General features: G+C 37.2%; 1 protein-coding gene across 1 annotated transcript in view; it reads right to left on the bottom strand.

Moving 5' to 3' along the window:
* LOC104070326 (serine/threonine-protein phosphatase 2A 56 kDa regulatory subunit gamma isoform-like) overlaps positions 1–23,898 on the bottom strand; it is a gene marked incomplete at its 3' end in the record, with an annotated part of 40,885 nt that extends 16,987 nt beyond the window's left edge. Inside the window, 2 exon segments of the mRNA XM_009585945.1 lie at positions 2,047–2,246; positions 23,789–23,898. Of these exon segments, the coding sequence (XP_009584240.1) occupies positions 2,047–2,246; positions 23,789–23,882 (294 nt within the window).
* Positions 23,899–24,125: the final 227 nt, after the last annotated feature.

Raw genomic sequence — 24,125 nt, 5'->3', positions numbered from 1 at the left:
TTCTACTGAAAAAACTATTCCTTATTAATATAATTCAGTGGCAGTAGCGGCACACAACTTATCAATGTCTCTTGGAAGAGTCTTAAAGTATACAAAAAGACGTTACATTTATTTTTCCTTAAAATCCACACAATCAACTAAAATCTACTGCTAGAACTTAGGAAAAGTACACCTCAACCTACACGTACATGCCTGAAAGAAATAAGCTGATAATACTACTGCAGGAGGACTACAGTTGTTTCAGAACAGATGACCAAAAGAAAATTGTTCCATAAAAGCAGCCTAAAAAAATTGCTATCCGAATTTAACCTCAAAATACTAGTCCAGGTGCCTTCACTAACAGTGTCTATCATAGTGCTCTGTAAGTCCATTGCAAGGAAACCCCTTTAGAACCTTGCACATAAAAAGCATTTTAAATTCACTGAAAGAGCTGTCAAACAGATGCTGTGTGCTCCCAACAAAACACTGGCGATTAAGATAGCAGCCAAATTCTGCTCCAAGATTCATTAAACTGACTGAAGCGCAGACTTTATTACAATAACTTGCATCTGAAAGCAAATGAAGTATATATTCTCCTCAGCCAAATGTATTCTGGCCATAACTGTTTGGTGGAGGAAGATAATGCAGGCACATAAGGCGAGAGTTATGAAGTTATGGGCAGTTAAGACTTCTTACGCAGAGCAAACACGTATGTCTGACACAGATATTCAAGAACTCATCGTGAACTCCATTTTACCTAAGTGAAGTCTCAGCAAGCTTATTCTCTTTCATAACTCCCCTTTCATCAGCATCAAGTATTCCAAAACAAGGAACAATTAGCAAAAACCAGAGATATAAATAAACTATCCGGACATGGGAAAAGCCACGACCCCACATCTCCTCATTAACTATCCTCAATGCTTTGTGTACATACTTGACATCTAGAGTTATACATAATCCTCATATACTAAGAAGTTCTCATGAAAATACCTTCTTTATCAGTAAACACTTACGGCTGATTTAGATAACAAGCAATTTTCAGAACAAGCAACATCTTTCATACTATAAATCCTTAGAATCTTTGAAGAAGCTTCAAAGTCTCTGATTTGCAGGAGGACCTAAAAATTTGACTGAGTTCATATTTATGTTAAAAGATGCACTGTTTTCTCATCCCCCTGAAAATTTACTCCAAGCTATAAAGTCTCGGGAAAAACTATCATGTCACACACAGTCAAGAGTTTCTTCTAGGCTTAGTAGTCAGCTATTTTAAAAGATGCTTTCTGTTCTCAGTGTATTGCACACAACAGCTACACGACTTCAACCCAACTGCTACTCCAGGCAACTGGTGCCTAGTCACCACAATGAGAGCTGAAAGACTCTCTTGTTGTTTCATGGTCTCCTCCTCTGGAGTGGTTTTAGGCACGACAGAAAAATAAATCAGGTCCAGCTGGCTAGGATTTGGATAGTGAGCAGGGAGAAACAACACAGGTCTGAACGGTTCACATAGCTTGTTCCAGCAGAACCCTCATCTGCTATCCTGTGTACTAAGTAAGGTCTGACTCATTTTCACTTCTGAATACAGAATAAAATCAATCACTGATACTGAATGGGATTACATAAGATTAAGTGTCAAGCTTGCACAGCTGATCTTAATTCTAACCTCCTAAATTTTTTTCAGATTTTCAGTTTTGCAATCTACATGTTTTTTCAACAACTAGATGTATTTAACTTTCCTCCCTATTTTTATAAACACTTATTTAAAAAAAAATTTGCAGGGAAAAAAGCAACTCCCCTTTTTTTTTTTAAATACAAGATTTCTTTTTTACCAACTTAAACCATAATGTACTTCTGCTTCATGTATGTGTCTAGTTTCTATCTTACAAAGAAGAGGAATCAACACTGGCAATGGGATTTAAAAGCACTGTTATATTACCATTTTGTAGATGTGCAAACATAGTTATCTTTTTTGAAGATTTCAGTAAGATTTCTTAAGATAAATTGATACAGCTGAAGAAGCAACTGTGAATTAAAAAAATTCAAAATAGTTCTCACTGTTAAATCACTTACCATATGTACTACTTCAGGGTAAATAGGTTCTGTAATCACATTGCGATTGTGTGTGATATATTCTACCATTTCACTTAAAGCTGCTCGTTTTACTTCCTTCCACTTTAGGTCACTTAGTGGATCAGAAACAAAGTCAAAAAGTACACAACATTGTCGTAACTTCTGGATAAAAAGCTTTTCTTGATCAGCAGGAGGAACATCTGAAAAGTGAAAATAATTGGTTATAAATTATATTGTACTGGACTTTACTCTTCTCCCCATTTTTACTTCCCGAGACACAGGCATAGCAGTGTTTAAGACTACAAGCAAGCTTTCTGAATCTTCAAACAACTTTCAGGAATATAATGGTCCAGAGTATGAACCCCAGTAAAATGCACTGTACTTGACAGGATGATTTAAAAAAATTGCAACAGTGATGCATACTTGCCTTTGCCAGACATAGATACTGCATGGAAAAAAAAAACATGCTTGAAAAAATGCCTCAAGGAATTCCCCAAACATCTCAGTTTGTGTAAAGAATATTATGCCACATTTGCAGAAATACTCTGTTTTTATTATTAGAAATAAATGGGTGGATCTTCAGTTTTAGCATTAGATTTAAGCCAGAGCCACTTTTTAAACCTGGGAGCTGCCACCTCACAAAGTCCATTTTTATATCAAGGCCTCCTACAACACAACAGGCTGCAGTAACCACATCTAGGCACAGAACAACTATTCAAGTTTTTTTTAAAACTTCATTAACACAATAAATATTTAAAGAAACTGGAGCAATACACTTAGGATCTTCAACTATTTGGTCAATTTGTAACACTATTTTTAACTTTTGTTTCACATGTACAAGAGTTACGACTTGTATTATCAATCTATTTAAGCACTTGCAGGAGTCTCTGGTTAACTGTGGCCAGCACTGCAAAATTAAACAACAAGGCCTTTCAGACAAGACCGTACTTAATCACCAAAATGAAATGTAAGATTTGAAAAAAATTAACAGTAAATTTTAAAACAAATTGAGTAAATACCTTATTTGATATTTACTCATTTACTCAGATGCAGCTGATAGAAAACTACTTTGATTTCTCTCTTCTGTGATACCTATTAAAAAATATTTCACAGGCTTCAGATATCCTCTTCAATAACAAATGGGGGGGGAGGGGGAGAAGAGACTATTTGTACTCTTTTGGTAACACTCTATAATTCATTGTCTGTATCATTGTTATACAGACACTTAACCTTTCGAGACAAAGATTGCCTTGCCTTATACAGTCTTTGTGCAGTGGTATTTTTATTGTTCGACAAGGATACTTAGGTTACGAAAAAATTTTCCAAGTTTTTATCTCCCAATTTTCACTTTCTGTGCTTTACACCTTAATCCTCCCTGCTGATCCTCTGTAATTCATTATTTAGCGCTTGCACATAAAGCCAAATTAGATTGCACAGTTCAAACTTCACACACAGAATTGATAAGCAAGTAAGCCAGCACTACTTTTGCTATCAGTATTTTCCAAAATAATGAATCTTCAAAAAATTAAAAATATAGACTCACATTGACATAAAACCACCAATTATAATTTGAAACTAAAGTAAGCCTAAATCACCAAGTCCAAATACCGATGTAGGAGTTTAAGTTTAGGTTACTGTTAAGAAAGAACTAACACTAGACTGCTGTTTATAAACATTCACATGTTGACAAATTAAAATACCTCCTATGGCTAATATTTCAACAGTTATAAAACTGAAGTTATGCCTTTTAAATTCTACAGAGCTTTGGCCTCAATGCCACAAAATTCTGCACGTGCTTTATTTTTCGCTTAAGTAATCACATGAGCAGTTAAAATGACTAATGCATGTGAAATTACAGATCATTATACACAGCAATAAGTTTCAGGATCAGCACCTTAACTTCCAATACTTAGGAAATGCTAAAGTAACTGGCCAGAGGTAAAGAAAGCAGTACCATATTTTGACAGCAGCAAAAATTAATGTCCAATTAAAATGGCCGCGTAACTACAGCACTAAGCTTAAGACAAGAAATGTGAACACAGCATAGAAAGCCCGCATAAATTAACACCATAACACATTTTATGTTTCTGCATAATGACTTTTTAATTGTTAGATATGAACTGCTAAGACATTAATAGCATGTTAAAAAACAGAGTAAGACCAGATCGCCTTTGCAAATATTTCTGCAGTTTGCTCCCACTTCTTCCAGTTGATGACTTTTCTTTTTCCTTAGAGTATCATAAAATGCTTAAACACAAGCAGCAAGAGCTACCATCAAACAAAGGATTTCAAGCGGTACTACTGAATACAAGCACACAGAACCTAATACATGCACGTACAACCTAATAAACTGAATGTCTGACAGACATCTACAGTCCAGTTGATTAGTTAAATACAATAAGTTGCTTTCCTTTAAGTGCCTGACAAACTTCTTAAGATAACAAAAGCTAGAGTAGTTCCTCCCTTTTGCTTTCAAAAGTACTTTTGTTATAATAAACCTGGAGGACATATTTGGTTTAAAACAGGTTGCAATTTTTTTTTACAGTTATATACACTGAACTGCTCTGAAGATTAATTCCAGAAAAAAAACTGTAAAGTAATAGCCCTGAAGAACATACAGAATAAAATATAGCATACATGAAAGAAACCACAACCAGTTACAGACTTCAGTGTCTGGGATAGTGAAGACTTCAAGAACTAGAAAGAAGGTACTAAGTGACAGGTGTCCCTAAACAGAGCAACAACTTCCTGGCAAATAAACCAAAATTCCTGTCCAGTGTTGTGAACAAGTTGAGGGTACCTTAAGCCGCACAAATTTTGTATCTGAATACACATGCTTTTGTCTATTTGGATTAAAAACTATAGCAATGAATAATTTCTTCCGTAAAAAGAGTATTTAATTGAGCCGTTTGCATACTGAAAGCCAGCCAAACTCATGACCTGAATGTAAAAAGTCTTGGATGTACCAAGTGGTTGGAGTGGTTACCTTTTCCCAATTAACTGTAAAATGGGAAGTGGTTCAACCTGAAGCATAACAACACAATTTCACTTAGGGATACTGTGCTATGAACATATAGCTCCACAAAATCCAAAGTCTAAATAGAGACTATAATCATACAACTAATGGACGTACAATTACAGTGATTTACAGTGCACTAACCTGAAAGGATAGGAAGCACTAAAGCTGTAATTACTACTAATCTCGGAAGCTAAAGACTGACAACTAAGAGGGTCAAGAAACACCCTCACAAGGCAAGCCACCTCCCTTGCCATTTATTTTGAAGTGGCTTGACTATTTTAAGTACCTCAGTCATCCTTGTTATTCTAGCAGAGAGAGATGTTCTTTATACAGACTGAGAACCTCACATATTTCTAAGGAACTGTGTTTTGTTTGTTTGGGTTTTTCTACCCCCCTTTACGAGTGTTCACCAATAGCTTTCAAGTGTCCGGACCTCAAATCTCAAATCTGTGGTACTTGCCTAGGGTACTTGCCATCAAATCAAGATCATCCCTCCTTTTCAGGTTTGAAAGGTTGATTTCAGTACAACAGAAAACAGAAAGGTGGCTAAGAAGCTGACCTGAGACTAATTTTTGTGCAAAGAACATATGCACACCTGCAGAGCAACTCTGAGATGCCCCGAGAAGTCATTTATCCTCAGTCACATGCCAGGGACTGTCTGGCTACATTCTTTCAGTAAACTGCATGGCGACTTCTACATCACCTTCCACTTCAATTAAGCTATAACCCCTGACTTCCAGTTGCTGAAGTTAACTGACGTATTTGAAGAGAGTGCCATTAGGTAAAAGCTTCCACAGTTGAGCAACTCTGGTGCTCCATTCCCCAATGACCATGGGAAGGCCATGGTTATTCAGAAGCTACTCCTTACAAATATTCCAAAACTGACATTTGGAACTATTCACTGAGCAATGTTTTTTTAAAACAACAACCACCACCACCAAAACAAAAACCAAACCAAACACATCCCCCCCAATCAAAACAAAACAAAAACAACCCCCCCCTTCCATTTACTAGCCACTACTTACTATTTACATCATTTTCACAGAAGCTGTTTCTGAACAGAGTCTTAAGACTCTCTATTCAATCCAAACACTTATCCCTATCAGTAATCATACTTTAAATGACTACTCTTTCTGGTCTCCTACTGGAACAGAAGCATAGTTTTTCAGAATCACAAAGAATTTCAGTCTTACATTTGGATTGGATCTCCAGCAATTCCTGCCACAGATTTACACAAATATTGTAATGGCATATTTTATGCCTAAATCGGCATTATTTATCCTACTGTCCTTTTCGTGAGATAGAAAAATACACTAGAAAAAATATCAAAAGAAGGTAGGTACTACGACAGCAAGGTAAGTCTCTGGGCCTGAGGGATGCCTCTGGGCCTGTCTTGTTCAGGTTTTTCAGAGTTTCTTTCCTTCCAGTCCCAGGATAACTGTTAGATCAACTTACACAAAAAACCTACAGAAATGCAAGCTTTACCCCTTCTATTTTAACAGTATTGATAGAGAAGTAACTAGTCAGTGTAAAATCATCATCATCTTATACTGTGGCCTTGCCACATAAACTTGCCTACGAGTATAAAATATGTTTCTTTCCACTGTGTAACTGATACCAGCTGTGCTTTTATTATCAGACTAAATATACCAGTATCTCACTCTGTCAAAGTCAGTACTTTTAACCCATGTCTCAATTTGAAACAGCCAAGGAAAGACCAGGTACTTCGCTGCCGACTGCCTTAGCAGAACACAGATGACTGGTTGTAAAAGCTTAAATTTAAACATTTGACTTTGTATGAAAAGCGATTCCTTGGAAGCTTCATGTATGTCTTCAGCTGTTCTTACTGTGAGTTAAAGGTAAATGAGCTCACTGCAAACGAACTGTTCACGTTGGTAACTGTCCTCCCTCCATCCTTGCTTTCTTCTCAGCCAGGATGTGGCATCATTCTGCACCCAGGACAGACTATGGCATCCTCAGAAACCACCATTTTTTTAAAGGTACAGCATAGCTAAAGAATTAAAACACAGTTATATTCTAACAAATCAAAGTTTTTCCTGTCTTCATATTAAAACAAATTTTGTCTGGTTTAAGAAAATTAGAAATAGAAAAAGTAAAAATAAATCAGAAAACACCGAAGTTCAGTTTTTAGGTGCCTGAACACATGTTCAATATTGCATGATACATGAATATTTTTGCATTGTAGGACTGTAGAGAACTGACTTTTCTCTGGATAACATTTTTTATGTTCCCTCAAATATAAAGATAACATTTTTAGTTTTGTATTATAATTGCGGCATCACTGGGCATTCATGATTGATCTATCCCCTATCTTTTTCACAGAAGCCCATTTTTCTACAACAACCGTGTAATTTAATAGTTCCTGAATGGAAGACAAAAGGCAAGGCAGGGTAAGTAGGTGACCCAGAGATGTCACACTAAACAGCTGTTTTCTAGTACAGATTGGAACTGAAATAAAGCTAGAAGTTTAAAGTTTTTAGGTCATGTCCTGACAGGAAGAACAGTTGATACAACTTCTACCACAAAACACTATTTGTGGTCAGTAAAACTCACTACGTTACATCATTTTGAAAGCAGAAAACAAGAGACATGGTTGATAATTTGCAGAAAATATATACAGAAGACAAAATTCATCTCAGTTGTGTGAGCACTTTCTTGCTCATATATAAAGGCTCAGAGGTACCAGTTTTGCTTGGCTGACAGCTCACCATTTCATTAAAAGAAAAATAGCTTTTTCTTTAAAACTGTCAGATACCCATAGCTACCACACTATCAGTACACACACATCAGTAAAAAAAGTTCCTCTAATTTTAAATGGGCAGCTAGTTTTTTTTTCACACAGAAGCACAGAGGTTTAAGTCAAAGAATACACAGACCACCACATAGAGGAGAAGGAGCACGTGCAAAAACAAGGTAACAGAAAAAAAGACTAACTAAAAATCACATGCTAAAAGTAACTGCTTCCTTAAGACACTGGTGTAGAGCAAAAGTCTGAGCGTGTAAGGTGACTCCTGCTTGCAAGTAGACAATACATCTTATGAAACACGTCTGCAAACCTACTGAAGGGCTAGGGTTTTTAATGATAGAGAAAAACATTTAACTGTGAACTAGGGTGCTATCCAGAACTAACATCAAGTATATTGATAACATGGTCCCTTCTGCTGGACAAAAGCAAGTATTAGCGTATTTCAGATTTGATGTCCATTGGAAAAGCAAGCAGCATTAAAGCTTTAGTGAAGCTTTGCAATTTGCACTATGTAGTTGTACTTCAACACAGGGAGTCCAATATCTTGCAACGTTTTCTTAGACATTTCAGTTGATAGTACCATGGCAGCATTTTTTTCAAAGAATAAGCAGAGTTCAGTACCTTGAGTAAGAGAAATGGAAACTGCCAGACATGAAGGCAGAGGTACTGCAAAGCATGGGAAAAAGGACATAAACTGTCAAAACATGGATTTACCAGAATTAGCACTTTTTCTAGAACTAGCGATCAAGTCCTTAAAAAGAAAAGAACGTAAGACAATCACAGAAAACCAGAAAGAAGATTACAAAAGCTTGTCTAACATTTGAAAAAATTCCATTTAAAGTATTTACTTATTTTGAAATGGTTAAATTACTATCCTAATCCCAAGCAAGGAGTACTTTTCTGGGCTACAGAACTTAATTTTTCTTGCATTTCTATTATTTGACAGACTCATTACAGCTTTCACTGATTTTATTGAAATCACAATGACAAGAATTAACACTACCTAGAGATGACACTCTCCCAGTTAACAGTATTCTATCCTAATACATAATATTGGGAATAAGGGGGTGGCGCAGGGAAGAAGTCTTCCAACTCATGCATGGAAAAGTTTAACTAAAGCTATTACTTCTAGCAGTACTTACAAATAAACTCGAGGAATACAAGAAAGTACTATAATTATATACAATATGCATACATTTTATACTATAACTAGCAACCCTGGGAGTGGGAGTTTGGCAGCAGATAACTCAAAGCAGGCAAGATACTGTTGTATGCATACATTGGACTAGAAAATACATAAAACATACTGCTGTTTCTATTGTTTTATTTGGAACATTATTGATCCTTTTCTTTGCCAAAAGAAATGCTTAAAACAAGAAAAACGACCACAGCAACCAAAGCCACAGGAACACTCATGGAAAAACAGAGTGGTGGTATTAGACTCAAGAGAGCATGATATATAAACATTTTAAGTGGCATAGAAGAGGAACAAACTTCCGCTCTTTATCTCACTAATGAAGATAAAGGGATGCACGTGTAAATTAAGTGTCATAAAAGAATGCAGGCTTACTCCAAAGGAGCTGTAAGTTTAAGGTCCTTCTCTAATTACCATGTATTACACCGGTAAACATTCCTACAGAGTAGTTCTCAACAATTTTTTTTTTTTTTAAACACTTAACACATTTCCTGTCAGAAACAGGACACTGAAGATTAGATGGACTTTCAGCCTGATCTACAACAACAAAGCCCACGATTCCCAAACAACTCCTGATCACGAATTAAAAATATTTTACAGGTACTTAGAGCTTCCGTAAGGATTACAAGAAAACACTTACTATTCCAACCAGTTATTATCATAGTAAAGTTGTTTTGTTCAAGGCCAGTTAGAAGGTGAGCTGAGAATGGTAGGTGGATGCACAAGGGAAGTTCCCAATCTCAAGCAGTACTTGTACAGTAGACTGAAACTTCCAAAGCATGACCCTCGTCTGCATCAGCTGTCTTTATGCAGCACCACGATGCTCAGTAGCGGTCCAGGCATTCAGGAGAGGGGAGAAATGAGAACTAGCTGTAATTACTGGCTCTGTTCACTTCTTTGCTTTCAAGGAACTGAGCTGCTGCCAGAAATACCTTCCGGCTGTTCTTCAGATAGCATAAATTTGTAATTGGAAATTACAAAGTGGAAATTTTCATTTCCCTGCATTTGGAGAAACTGCACTGTTCCTAACTGCTGCTGTTTCACATTCAGTAATGCACCTTTCAGGCACCCAAAATATGAGAACTAATTCCCTATACATGGACAGAAAATAAAGTTTAAAACCAATGCTTAAAATCATACATACGTGGCACATTTTCTACCTAAATCCAAAAGCAAGCTGCATTTTATGTTATTTTCAAGTAGTTCAAATTTTTGGACATTCAGATACTCCAGTGGTTTTATTTAAAGAAGCTTTATTTCCAGTAAACAAGTCCTGGTTAGCAGCGAACATTCAAGCTTTGTTTTCAATAAAGCAATAGCACTGATATTGCTTCTGTACTGATCTGCTGTCTGGATCTAACCATAATTTCACTTAAGATAAAAAAGTTATTTCACCTATGACAGCTTGTGTATAAAACTAGTCTTAATCATGATACAGAAGTGGGGAGGCAGGAGTAAGATGTTGGAATTCATTAAGTAGAAAGGCATACAACATTTAAAATATTCAGTTTCTACATAAAGAAATCTTTTGGCTAAATTTTCATTCAAATGAGCAGCTTTTCATTCGATTATGAGTCTTTTAAAGCAATATATTTTTCCAATTAATCAAAAAAAAAAAATTAAAGGCTGTTAAAATCAAATGAGCCATTATCAGACTAATTAAAGAGCAACAGCAAAAAAAAAAAACCCACCACCCAAAAAGACCCACAGCTTAAGAGAGCCCGAAAGGAATAAGAAACACATGTTTGTCAGTCCTGGAGTGAAGCTCAAAACAGCTTCGCAACACTAATCCCCTCTGAAAGCTGCAGTCATTGGGGAATCCAGTGCTGAAGGCTATTGCTAGTGGCAGCTATCTCCTAACTACAAGATTACCTTGTGGTTTTGAGGATAGAGAAACTAAGTAATGACATTTAACTGTCAAAGATTTAAGATGGGGGATTTTAAGGACTGACTGATAACGAAGTAGAAAAAAGCCTGCTGCCTTTTTATACCATTTGGCATAATTTTTACATACTAAACAATCTGAGGCACTGGAAATTACTTCCAATAACATCTTTTCCAGGTGTACAACATAAGTCTAACGATGATAAAAGTAGATCAACAGTGAATAATCTGTGTACCTATCTAATGATTTTTCAAAAGTGGACCAACACCACCCTGCACCTAAGCTCCTGCTTTACCAAGAGTTTTATCAGAAGTCAACTATTTTCTTAGAAACCATGTGAAATTTTTAAAATCCTTGAGAATGTATTTGTAATAATATTTAAAAGAAATAAAGATTTTTAGACTATATTAAAATGTTTAAAAATAGAAAGTGAAGAGTAAAAGTGGTAACTGTATAAATACTTGAAAAGCAATGTACCATATAAAGAGGAAAACAGGAATGCTTATACAGGAAATGACAAGTGAAACAAGCCGAAAAGGGCTTTAGCTAATGAAATAAAAATTCCACCTGAAAATTAGGGAGAAAAATGACAGGGAGGATAATCAAATAGACAATGGAAGAAAAAACTGTCTTAACAAGGGAAGAGAAAAACCAAACAGATAAAGAACTGTCAGTAGAGCTTTTTGGCATATACACAGTTAATATGACAGCAAAGCCATTTTTAAACACAAAGCACTTACTAGAAACCTGAGAGAAAAATCCTCAGTTTCCTAGCCATTACGGTGTACTTGAATCCATTCTCACAGCATAAAAACAAACTTATTATGCAGCATCTTCAATTGCATTTGAAAACTTTAATATTGTTTTAAAATACGTATAACAATCTCTCTGAAAAAATGAAGCACTACTGTGGTGAGACCAATCTTCAGTTACATTACCGAACATAATTCTGGTGTAATTCAGAAGACGATTTATATTAAGTAAATTGAAGAAACCCATAAGCCACTGAATAAACGCTGACACTTCAGACACTTGGTTGAAATAAGTATCAGCTAATCAAGCCTAACCATCTGCTGTAAGCAGAAGTGCTGTTTCCTGAAACACACCCAAACTCCATACACCAACCCGTAACTCTAGTCAGATACCACGCATGAGTCTGAGTAATTTGCCAATCAATGTTACCTGTCACACATCTATGACAAATATCATTCAAAGAACAATCAACTGCCAAAATGCAAAGCAACTCGGTCACTTCCCCAGAGCGTATCAGCCTGCTTCTTCCCCTCCTCACTCCCTGTACATATGCTAAACCCTGGGGGTTACTGCTTGCTTTCTACTGGAGGCTTCTGAATGACAAAATAAGTTAATTTGATGATGACATTTAAAATAATTATTAACATATCACAAGAATCCATTGAAGAATGGATTTGTTTAGAAAGAGATGACATACTAGATTAGAAAGCATGAAGAAAAGCCCTCTATGGCTTTCTACAAACTCAAGTGTTTCACACCCTAATGCAACCTAAACCAAATGCACAACCCCCATGCAAGAACTCTGTTTAAGTTACAAGCACAACTGCATGCACTTTCCAGTTTGCCTGAAGCTAACATTTATTTTTAAATTAGCAAACGCTTCCATAACCTTTCCTTGATGACAACACTAAATCAGTTTTCTAAATTCTCCATTCTCTTCAAAACTAGAAGTAGGATGAGGAATATGGCAAGTTTTTTTGAGAAGTCTATTCATAGGGAGGGCTTTAACAGTCCAGGTAACTCTTAGCCGAGATGCAAACTGAGTCCTGAATGGTTGATTGACAACGAAAATCATCCCTAATTGCCATACAGCATTAAAAATTCCAGCAGTCATTACAAGATATGCAAAAGTATCACCAAATACCACCAGGACTTTTTTGTGGTTTTCTTGAGAACAATTTCATAATAAATTTTAATAGACAGTAAGCCCCATCCTGTGTGCATGGGTTTTTGTTCATTTGTGGGTTTTTTGGGGGGAGGGGAAGGGGTGTTTGGGTTGTGTTTTTTTTTTTATTCCCTGAAACATCCTACTTTCCAATTCAGTGCATAGTTTTCCTCATTTTTTGGCATAAGCATCACTTCATTAGTCCCATATGCCTGTGAAATTTAGGCACCCTGTGTGATGTGACACAGGTAAAAGAAATGCTCAAGCACAACAGCAACAATGTTTTGGGAAGAAGAAAAAGAAACAATTTTAGAACTAGGTCAGTAATTTGCTTAGCAGCCAATGCCGGCTATGTGAAATGCTAACAACAATTACCTCAAATGCCAACAGCAATTACCAGAAATTCCCTGCTAGGAAATAAAAATTACATTTCAGCAAGAAAAGTTCTGAATCAAATATAGTTGAAAGCTAATTATGCCCATTTCAAAATGAACTAAAATATGTGCTTTCAACATAATCATATTTTAAGAAGATTAAAGATATAATATACCTGCACGTTTTGTCAGGAATGAAGTCCTTCGGAGTCTTCCATTTAACTAAAGAATCATTCTTTCCTGCTCAATCCAACATTATTTTCCTCACACCATATCTGACTGAAAACATGCACATTTCCTTTAAACACGTCTTCAGTCTCACAAAGGAATTCTAGTAAGAACAGAAACTGTACCTACTAGCAACAGTGTCCCTGCTTAGCTACCAGAAAAGCTGACATTCTGGTGATAATTTGCACCAAATTCCCACCCCTCTCACACAGCAGAAAGAGTGGAGAATTTCATTACTTAATAGATTTAAATTGGAGCCTCCGACAAATCTGTAAATTTACAGGGCACAAACACGTTGCTTGGCTTTATTAGCTAAGAATCCAAGACTGACCCACTACTGCCTGTCCAGAAACCCTGGACGTGTTCAGACATCTCACTCCCAGTGCACTTCCCAAAATATTAATTATTTTATTTACAATTTTCTTTTTAAACAGAAGATTTAGATGTGCAATAAAAGCAATCTATTTTAATTTCTTCCATTTAAAAATAAGCTTTAGGATTCTTTATCCCTTAAGCTACATTAATGAATACTAAGTTTCCAGTAAGAGGGAGTGAGAAAAGTTACGCAGTGAAGTATACTCAGAATTTTACTTCAGAGAGGATGTGTTTATTCTGATTCAAAGGTCAATAAGATCTTAATTTTCTACTGGGACAAGAACAGTGCAGAATTTTTTATAGCATGCAAATAACTTTAACAGTCCTCAAAAAATACCTGTGAATGAATTTTTGGATTTTAAGATACTTTATATAGAAGATTAGATGTAACAGGAGCAAAAGATATAAAAACATTTTGGGAACAGGTTAGAAGAAAGATTCTAGTGTTAAGACTAGTTACAGTTTGTTTGGAAAATATTTTTGAAGAAAAACTTATTACACCCAAAGGACAGACAACATACTTTTTCCTTAAATTATTTATTGGATTTTCAAGCTTTCATCAATTTTGTTCAAGTTTTCTTTCCCATGTGGCTTGAATGAACACAGGACACCTTTGAAACACCGACATTGTTATGCTTTCACTTTAAATACAAAAGCAATATGAGAATTTGGTTCTAGAGGCTGTGTGAAGACACACAGCTGGTAGCTTTAATCCAAAAATGCAAATTAAAAACCTTCCATAGAACTCCTCAAAATGAAAAAGTGTTTCAACTTAGTAGACTGCTACAAACAACTAGAAAAGTCCCAAATGAACGATTTTTTACTTTGTTTTTACATCTTTTACATTTCATGTATCATTTTTTCTTTGTGTAACTTATAAAGAAAACACTTACTTTCATAAAATTCAGATCCTTATCAGTAACAAGAGCAATTATGAAAATTGACATAAATGTCACTTCCATTACTGATAACAATCCAGAGTCAGATCCCACCCCTAATTTTAACTGCATTTGAAAAAGAAAACTTAATTGGCAAATTATAGCAGAAATAGTGTTGCATGATTTGTATGTGCATTAAGTGGAACTGATTAAAAGAGGTGCGGATGTGGCTTTAAAGTATCACACACTCAGAGGATCATTTAACTCAGTTTTATCATTTGAGACACAAGCATGCAGGCAGAAGCCAAACACTGGCTTTGTTAGGCTGACAAGACTGTACTTTCACTGGCATAGGATGTTTTATCTTGAGCATAAAGGTTAGAATGTAAAAGCCACTGCCACCAGAGCAACATCGTGCCTGCATATTATGTAAATATTTCCGTATCTATTAAATATTGCTGGTGCTCACTTAATCTGTGTGGTTTACAATGCAGTTTCAGTAGCTAACAGTATTTGATAGCACATGGAGAGAATTAGCTGGCTCTACAGAAGCTGAAATTAATTATTAAAAGCTTTGAACAGAAATGGGAATAAATTTTTCCTCAAAAATAGATGATGAATTTTAATCTTAAGATGTATTTCATAGCAACACTCACAAAACAGACGATTTTTGATGTATGAATAAAAATTGAGGAAAATATGCATTTAAGCCAATATAATTTTGCCTCCTTGAAAGGGCACGCAAATTACACCATGAGTCAGTAAATGTAACTTAAAAATTCCAGCTGACTGCCTTCCTATAATTTCACGGAATTTTCAGCTCAACAAAAAGTCCCCTCCAGAGACATTTTACAGTCATCCCTTAGAGATTTTAAGTGCAGTGTGAACACTTAACATCCTCATTGCTTCCAGCAGCAGAACTTACACATACATTCTTCATATGGGCAAAGAATCTATACAAAGGTAAAAATAACCCAAAGTGAAGTAAGAAGAATGACAGAGCACACAGAGAAAAAGCAGTAACAAGGTAAGGTACATCCTCTGATACAGTGATGCCCAGTAAGTGAAGAGTTAATAAGCATGTCATCATGTTAAATGCAGCAGGAGTGATAACTAAGCAACCTCCTTTAAATCTGCTCTTGGTCAAGTATTAAAAACACTTCCCGTGAGTTGCTTCAGCATATACCATTAAAAAACTATCAGTCTATGTCTGGCTGTGTACTGTGGCTATGTCTGGATGTCCTTCGAAAAAATCTAGCAAAACTGTACAAGAGGCAATACAACAACACAGTCATTTGTACCAATATCAGTCCTTTGACAATTCAGATGATTATCTAATACTAATTGACAAAACTCTTAAGAAAACATTTCACAATCCTACAGATACGAGAGGCCCAGGTTCATTAAGAATAGAACTGCTGCTTGTTCTTGAGGAAGATGGTCTTTTTTCTCCTTTTTTGAAGCAACACTTTTGGAACAGTGGATGGGTTTCAAAGCTAACGATTCAGCGTACAACTGATTAAACAATGTTAAAGAGCAGGAGTGGCTGAGAACTTGCTATAAGCATATAAGAAACTTTTGGCAAGATGGACTATGTGCTCCAGGAGTCAAGCTGAGTATCAATGGAGTCTGGGTAGCTTGGTACAAAGGCACAGGTATCAGCCCAAACATGCAGCTGGATCTCAACCCTTCAGATTATCAAATTATAATTGGCTCATACAGGAGAAAAGGGAAGAACAAGCATTTTTATCTCCTTTAAATCTCAGCTAAGGTTTATCCATTTGATCCAAACCCAGCAAAAACCATGACCCACAAGCAAGACAGATGATGTGTGCTGGCCATGGGAAAACCCATTTATTGGATTAGCAGGGGTGAAAAAAAGTTTCGAAGGTCTCTTGCACAGGAATATTTCTACAAAAGTAAAAACAAACCTGCAGTTTTACAGCAGCTGTAATTTTAAAATTTATATTCACTGAAAGAGAATTAGCACGATTCATCATCGTGATGGAAGCATCTCTGAAGAAAGTGATTAAGATGTCTACTCTATGTACCTTTCTTCCCAGGAAGATTTTACTCACTTCTCACAACAAAGAGTCACTGTACCTTAAATGTTTACTAAATTTAAATGTGTTGAAGGATTAAAGGAAATTAATATTTAAATAAACACACATGCTCAGACCAGTTAAATTCATCATCCTTAAAAATACACACTTATGCGGAAAATGCAAGATGTGTGTAAAGGTGAAGATTATCATTACACAGAAAATACAGAAGGAATAAAACAGATTCATTTTCCACTGCAGTATACACTAGCAGCAAAAAACTAGTAGCATGAAAGGTGACTTTCTGAGATTTTTAGGTATGCTTTCATAATCAGCATAGGCCTGTTTCAGACTATAACAAAACATTAATACTCAAAAAAGGCAAACTGAGCACATGTAAAGGAAAGTATGCTTGAAATTTATCAAGTTCTTGGAAAGTATTAGAAAGTTGGAAAATGACAATTATCCCTGGATTTTTAGACTTTTAACATAATGTTTTTATAATGCAGGAAGATTACCAGAAACACGCTGTAAGGATCTGTGGCAGAAATTACATTTTCATAAACACCACAAAAGATGAATAGCGAGGTCACATAGTTTGTTAATGCAGTATTCATTGTCAGTTTAAAGCTTGTTAAAAAGAGCTACAGAAAAATCTCAAGATATTGAGCACATGAATTCAACCTATTAGATCTTTCCAAAAGCTGATAAATGTGAAGAGATGTAGGTGAAATAGCTGACTGTGTACATTTATGAGTTCTAGCTTACCCAGAAGATACTTTTTAGAGTTACAGACGTTCTGTAAAAAACACATACCTGCCACAATTTTTTTTTTTACTACTGCTGAGCTGCTAACAGAATATTAAGAAATGAACAAAACATCCTTTTAGCGTGCCAGTGTTTTTAATACTGCATGCGGTTCCAGTCACCCATCTTTAAGAGTTCACAAAATCATGGTAAGAATCATTTAATACACTGTAACACCAATAATTAAGAGTTAACAGAGGTAAACGTACTAATAATAGGCACGCTGGCACCAAACATATTAAAAATATTACAATATCACTTTTAATGTACTTTTCTAAATTCAAAGAGCAATATTGTTATTGTAAACTATCTTTTTTCTTTTTTCTCCACCCCCCCCCCCCCTTTCTTTCCTTTTTTTTTTCCCCCCCCCCCCCCCCACTTCTTTTCCCTCAGTTTACTAAGGCAGACTTTTTAAGTGACAGTAAGGCCAGTCATTTTTTGGTCCCACATGCCACAAAGAATGACAGAATCACAGAATAATTTTCACCAGAAAGGATGGTCTCATTTCTGCTAGCCTAATCCCCCACTCAAAGCAGGGTAAGCTAGATAAACACGGCTGCTCATGGCATTGTCCAGTCAAGTTTTAAGTATCTATAAGCACAAAGATTTCACAGCCCCTTTTGGAACCTTGTTCCAGTGTTTAACCACTTTCACGGTGAAAATTTTTTCTCCCTGTATATAATTGCAGTCTCCTGCTGTGTTGCAACTCATATCGGTTACTTCTCTCTCAATCACTGTGGACCTCTGAGAAGAGCCTGGCCCTGTCCTCTATGCTCTCTCATCAGTTAGTTGAAGACAACATCTTCCCTTAGCCTTCCCCTCCTCAAGCCAAACAAACCCAGTTCTTTCAGCCTCCTTTTGCACATCATGAGATTAATGGTTACTGTTCTGCATGCTGAATTTGGTCTGTATTACTTCTGAAGTATAAGCTTTGGCCTCTGCTTCCCATTTAATTACAAAATGGATAATTTTTTTTTTTTTTCTTTTTTTAGCTCAGAAACAATTCTTGCAAAGCAAGAGCCTTCATGATTTTTAGCAAGTACGGTTAGACGAAAGTATCTCCAGGTCAATTATTTTTCAAGAAAAAGAAACACATGCTGGGTTCTTTCTAAAACTGAAAGTGCTGAGCTTTTCTCCTTTAAGAAATAAATTGCATACTTCAGGTTTAAATGCAATATGCAGCTCACTTAAAAGTTGTTTCCTATGTTTACACATCGCTTTCATAGCCAAGTATGAAAACATAAAGTAAGTGGAAGTGCAATAGATAGGTAGTACTTGGTTGCTTTAAGAACCTGACAGTACTTCATGGTGATCAAGTAACCTTTCAGCTCCAGATCAAAGGTGGCCCAAGCTCAGGGAAACCACCACCAACAGGTGCTTGATGCTATGCTAGTACCTAACCCAATCCAAGCAATCTCACCAACAAGAATGCAAATTTCTATCTAAATAGTCAGACGTTTACATCACAAAAACATTACCATTGATATTTTTAGCGATACCCAGTAGAAAAGCACTATGTGAAGATGGAATATGAACCACCTTCCATGATCCCTTACTCAAGATTAATTCAAGAAGCACATAGAAAGAATGGACAAAGTTAACATCACTTACATCTTCTTTGAAAAAAGTTAAAGCATCTTTCACAAAATCTGAAATAACTTAAATAATGACAAAGTCGAATCTGTCACAAAAAAATTTGCTGCTCTGTAGGGCAGAGAAGAAGGATGGACAATGAGATACTTGAAACAGGTTATGGCCTACAGGAAGCATCAGTTTGAGTTGACACAGTATCAGGGTGTTCTCACCCTCCTTCCCACACAACTTTCAGTATGTCTTGCAAAACATCTTGAAAATCATTTTTGAAAAGTATGAACAGACATTACCAATCCCAGCCACTCAGCAACTAGGCCATTAAAGTAACTTTGATATTCTGCTGATTCTGCCATTACAGATCAGAGCATTTTACCAATATTTTGTTCAAAACCAGTGTCTTGAGTTCGTAAGAACACCGGCATTTGGGCTACTTATACGTTACTGATAAAACAGTATTAAGAGATGTTTTTCTTAACAGCACTGAACTGTATTTCTAATGAAAAATGTGCCCCCCCCCGAATAAACATTTATAATCTGCCTACAGAATGAATTACAATTACTTTATACCTGCAACTGCACTCTGTACTACAGCTACAGTTTTCAGCAAGACAACTCACAACAATAAATATGATCTGGTAACTCTGGAGTCTAGTGACAAATGTTTACTGTTCGTCCTAATCCATGCTGCTTTTACAGCTGCTTTCTTTGCTTGAAACGCTGAGATAGAAATCAAAAGGCCCTAATTCCTTCCCCCAGGCAAAGGAATTACCTCATTTATGTGGATCCTCCTGTCAGGGCCTTGAGCGCACTTCCATCACCCTAGGGGTTTAGCTACCAGAAAGGCTCCGTAAGGAAAAAGACGCATCTTGAAAACACCATCCAGCTCTGCTTCTCTCCTTATTGCAAAAATCTTGAATTCATAATACCCAATAACCCTCTTCTCTGTGCTGTCCTAATGGCATCTTCATAGCTAGTGACCTGTCTATGCACGAAGATCCTAAAGGAGTTCTCCACGCAGATATCCCACAAGCAGTGGCTTTGGCTACACCATTTGTTTCACAGCCAGCTACAAGCTCAAGTCTCTATCCAGGATCACAAACCACAGCAGTCAGTCATTCCATGGCCATAATGGCTGCTCAAACTGGAATTGTAATTTTCTTGGAAGCTTTGTATTGTTTCAATACAAGGTAAGTTTTCAGTTCACCATGATAACCAGTGACAAGCAGCTCAGATGACCATTATGCACTATCTTCATACTCTAGAAAGATCAATGCAGCAGTAGCATAACTCGGATCTCCTGGAAAGCCTGTTGTGGGTGGAATGACCAAGGGCTCACTACCCCAGCAGGCCAAACACTCTCACTGAGCCAGTGCTTTCAGCACAAGCAAATAGCACACAGTAATGGCTCCACGCCACTTGCATTCAGTGTGGATCAGGCTCTTTTGGTGCTAGGTGCTTTCCAACACCAGGTCCAAAGTCATCTTCTGCAGACCTGATTTCTACACATTGGTCTTGAACAACTGCCAACAGTCTATGGTTGTGACAAAGGGCATAGTCTCACAGTACCTGAACAAGGAAAGAAGAGCAGGTGTACTGACAGTGATCAGGGTCAGCCAACAGTCCAGTGGTTGCTGAACAAGTCCACAGTGAAGAGGCACACCAAGCCAGGTAGTCAACACATCAGGATCCAGATCAGCAAGGTACATGGCTGGACAACCACATAGCTGCAACCTAGGTGAGGCAACGACCACAGCCAAAGGCCTGAGCTTAAAGACAACTCCTGAGTGAAAGGGGAACCCCGATAAGACTTCTCACAGCTCTTTCCACAGCAGTCTGACTCAAGATTATGGCTGCACCATATCCAAGATGACCTTGAGCACTGGCAGCTAAATGAACTGCTGGAGGATGGGGTACGTGGGGCCCTGACACCTCCTATCCTACAAATACCCACTGCTCCTCCTTATTGGTCATGGTGCAGATACCAGCGACAGCAACAGCAGTCAATAAAATTTTGACACCCTTATTTCGTATTCACAAGACTCATAACATCATTTTTAAAACCCACCTGCATCTGTTTTTCCAATTGTGTTTTGGCAAAGCTGTAAGTAGCCCAGACAATAAAGCTGTCTGCAGTTCAGGAGGGGGAGGAAGAAGGGGAACAAGCTCCCATCCCATGCCAAATCAGAAGATGTCCTTTTTATTCTGCAGACATTACACACTCCATATGATCCAGGTACAGAAAGTGCTTTAGAATTTAGAAAAGCAAGATTGCATTTTTTATTTTCAAATAAGTCCTGATAGTGTAGACCACAAGGCTTCACAGATTTTTTTTGAAAAATATGATTAAGGCCAAATATGGTAGCTACAATATAAGGGTAAAATAAAATATAATACACCACCTCAAAATTTTAGTTTAAAGATTATATGGAATTGGTGACAAAGTAGTATATTCTCTATTACAACAGACTAGATCTACTAGAAACAACTGAGGGGCTTGTGCCCCCCCACTTTTGACATTGAAGTTTTAGCTCTTACAGCTGCAAAGAGGAGTACTTCTAGAAATTCAATCCTATACTGCAACAGATGATGTAAAAGGACAACTGTAAAAGTAGTATGGATTGGGACAAACAGTAAACATTTGTCATTAGGCTTCAGAGTTACCAGTTCATTTTTACCACTATTAATTTTGCATGTATTGTTCTGACAGGCTTCATTTTGGAGGCAGATCAGTACTGGTAACATCAGAGCAGCTAGTGAGATGAGGTACACAAAAAAACCCAAAGCAAATTCTGTATACATAGATGTATGGAGGAGATGCTTTTCCCCTCCCAGCATCAAAAAACTCCTCTGGGCTATAATACCAAAGACCCATCTAATTTCCTACCACCTGAAAAATGCAAAACAATCTCCCAGTTATTACTTAATTGCTTACAAGAAAGTCCACTCTCATCACCCATTTAAAAAAAAGAAAACAAACACACACCACACACAACCAAACCACAAAACCCCTTAAACGCTACTTTACTACTGTATTACCCAGTGCACCAAAAATGTAGGTCTTAGGAAAGTGAATTTTAGAACAGTTGCTTAAAATCTGCTGTTTCCTCAATTATGTATTTGATTGGAGCAACAGCAGGGATAATAAATTCACTGACAAGACCCTTGTTACCGTATTGAGACAAAGGATTATTAAGGTTCATCATTATAACATTTCATGATTCTGATTCCAATCTTGGTTTGTTTCCCTGACTTGCACCTTTAAAAGATGGTGCTTCTCCCCTTCCAAACAGCAGCATCTATCAGATAATTAAGGTGATTTGCGCAGAGTGAAAAGGGAAGGCCTGTCTACAGGTCAGGCAGTTGCATTTATATTCCCTTGACAACAAGCAGTGTCCCTATTCTAACTCAAGGGATTTTTAATGCATTCCTTCCCCCCCCCTTCCCCCCCCCCGACCAAAATTAGAGTCTTCTGGAATACATCCAGTCCCATTTCAGAGAAGGATATGGCTCTTTTAAAATATAAAGAGAAATCATGATTTCTTAATACATGAAGACCAGTGCTACTGCTTAAAGGAGCAGGCTTCTTAACAGCTGAGGTTTTTTAAACTTTCAAAGCAAAATTTTTTCAGTGTACGCAATATTAATGAAAAAAATACTCTTTTCAGTACTAACATCCAGCCTACCCCAGTGAAAGCTGAGAAGCAAAGGTAATTGAGAACGGTATCAGCTGTGTTTCTTGCATATAAATGCCATTGTTCAAGGTGTGCTGATCCCAGCTAATACATGTTCTGCTTTCATAAAAAGTTCTAAACCAAAACCACCTTAAGGAAGACATTAAAAAAAGCGCTTTGGTTTGTTAACAGCCAGCTAAAAAAATACACAAAAAAACCCCCTATAGCAATGCTAAATTTTACTAATTGCAAAAATACAGAAAAAGAGATACACACTCAGTATTATGCAAAAGTGCCATACCAACATGTATTTTCCCAATGAATTATATAAAATGTAGATTCACAATGCACTAATTCTATAAACCCAAAAGAACATATTCTGTGAAGAAATTTAACATTCAAAACTGCACAGAGCAATAGGCACGTAAGCAAAGCGGAACCGCATCTCTTCTAGGAAATGCTTTCTGAATACATAAAGGATATTTTCATAATAGATGTCATCTCTTCCCCCCCTTCCTCCCCAACAACACTCCCAATTCTTTTACAAGCTGCAGTGGATTTTAAAGGAGCTCTATCTGAATGACTCTCACAAAAAAAGGCTTTGAAGCACACCAAATGTTTGCCCTTATTCTATAGAAACTGTATAGCCATAACTTGGCTCTTCCCTCCCCCCACTCAGTACCTTTCTGGGGTAGTGACTTCACATCCTTTGACATCAGCACAGCTTGAAAGGGGGATGGGAGAGTTACGGCAGAAAGCAGTAAAACCTGCTTTTAACTGTGTATGCAATGCCTCTACGAATTCTTAAATCTTCCCAAAACGCATTTAATATAACCTGGTTTTCGATCGCCCCCGGTTTTATTGCGGCTGTAACAAACCGAAAGGGACTGGGCTACAAAGGACTTCCTGCTCCCCTTACCGAGCACCACAATAGCCCTTCATCAGCTCGTCGGAGGGTCGCGATTCACTCGCACACGCACAATAACTCACCTCTAATATGCAAAAGGGCCACGGGCTGGAACGGCCCATTGGAATTGGCTGCGTCAACCACCATCCTGCTGCCGGCTCTGTTACATGTCAACATCTAGGCTCCAGCAGGCAAGGCAATGTATTCCTTAAGGCAAGAAACCAGCCTCCATTTTAGTTTAAAAAAAGACAGAAACTGAAGCGCTCTGCAGCTGGAGGGAACTGGCTAGTTAGTGATGTCAGCGGGCGGGAGGAGCCCCATTGGCTAACGGCAGCAACTTAAAATGACACTGAGGAGGCCGCGAATGAGCGGAGGCTGGTGCGGGGCTGTCACTGCGCCCTGCGCTGCTGCGCCGGCCCC

Source organism: Fulmarus glacialis, unplaced genomic scaffold (assembly GCF_000690835.1).
Source record: "Fulmarus glacialis isolate BGI_N327 unplaced genomic scaffold, ASM69083v1 scaffold11339, whole genome shotgun sequence".
Taxonomy (NCBI): domain Eukaryota; kingdom Metazoa; phylum Chordata; class Aves; order Procellariiformes; family Procellariidae; genus Fulmarus; species Fulmarus glacialis.
Note: the sequence above shows the minus strand (reverse complement) of the source record. Positions and strands in the feature narration are given on the sequence as shown.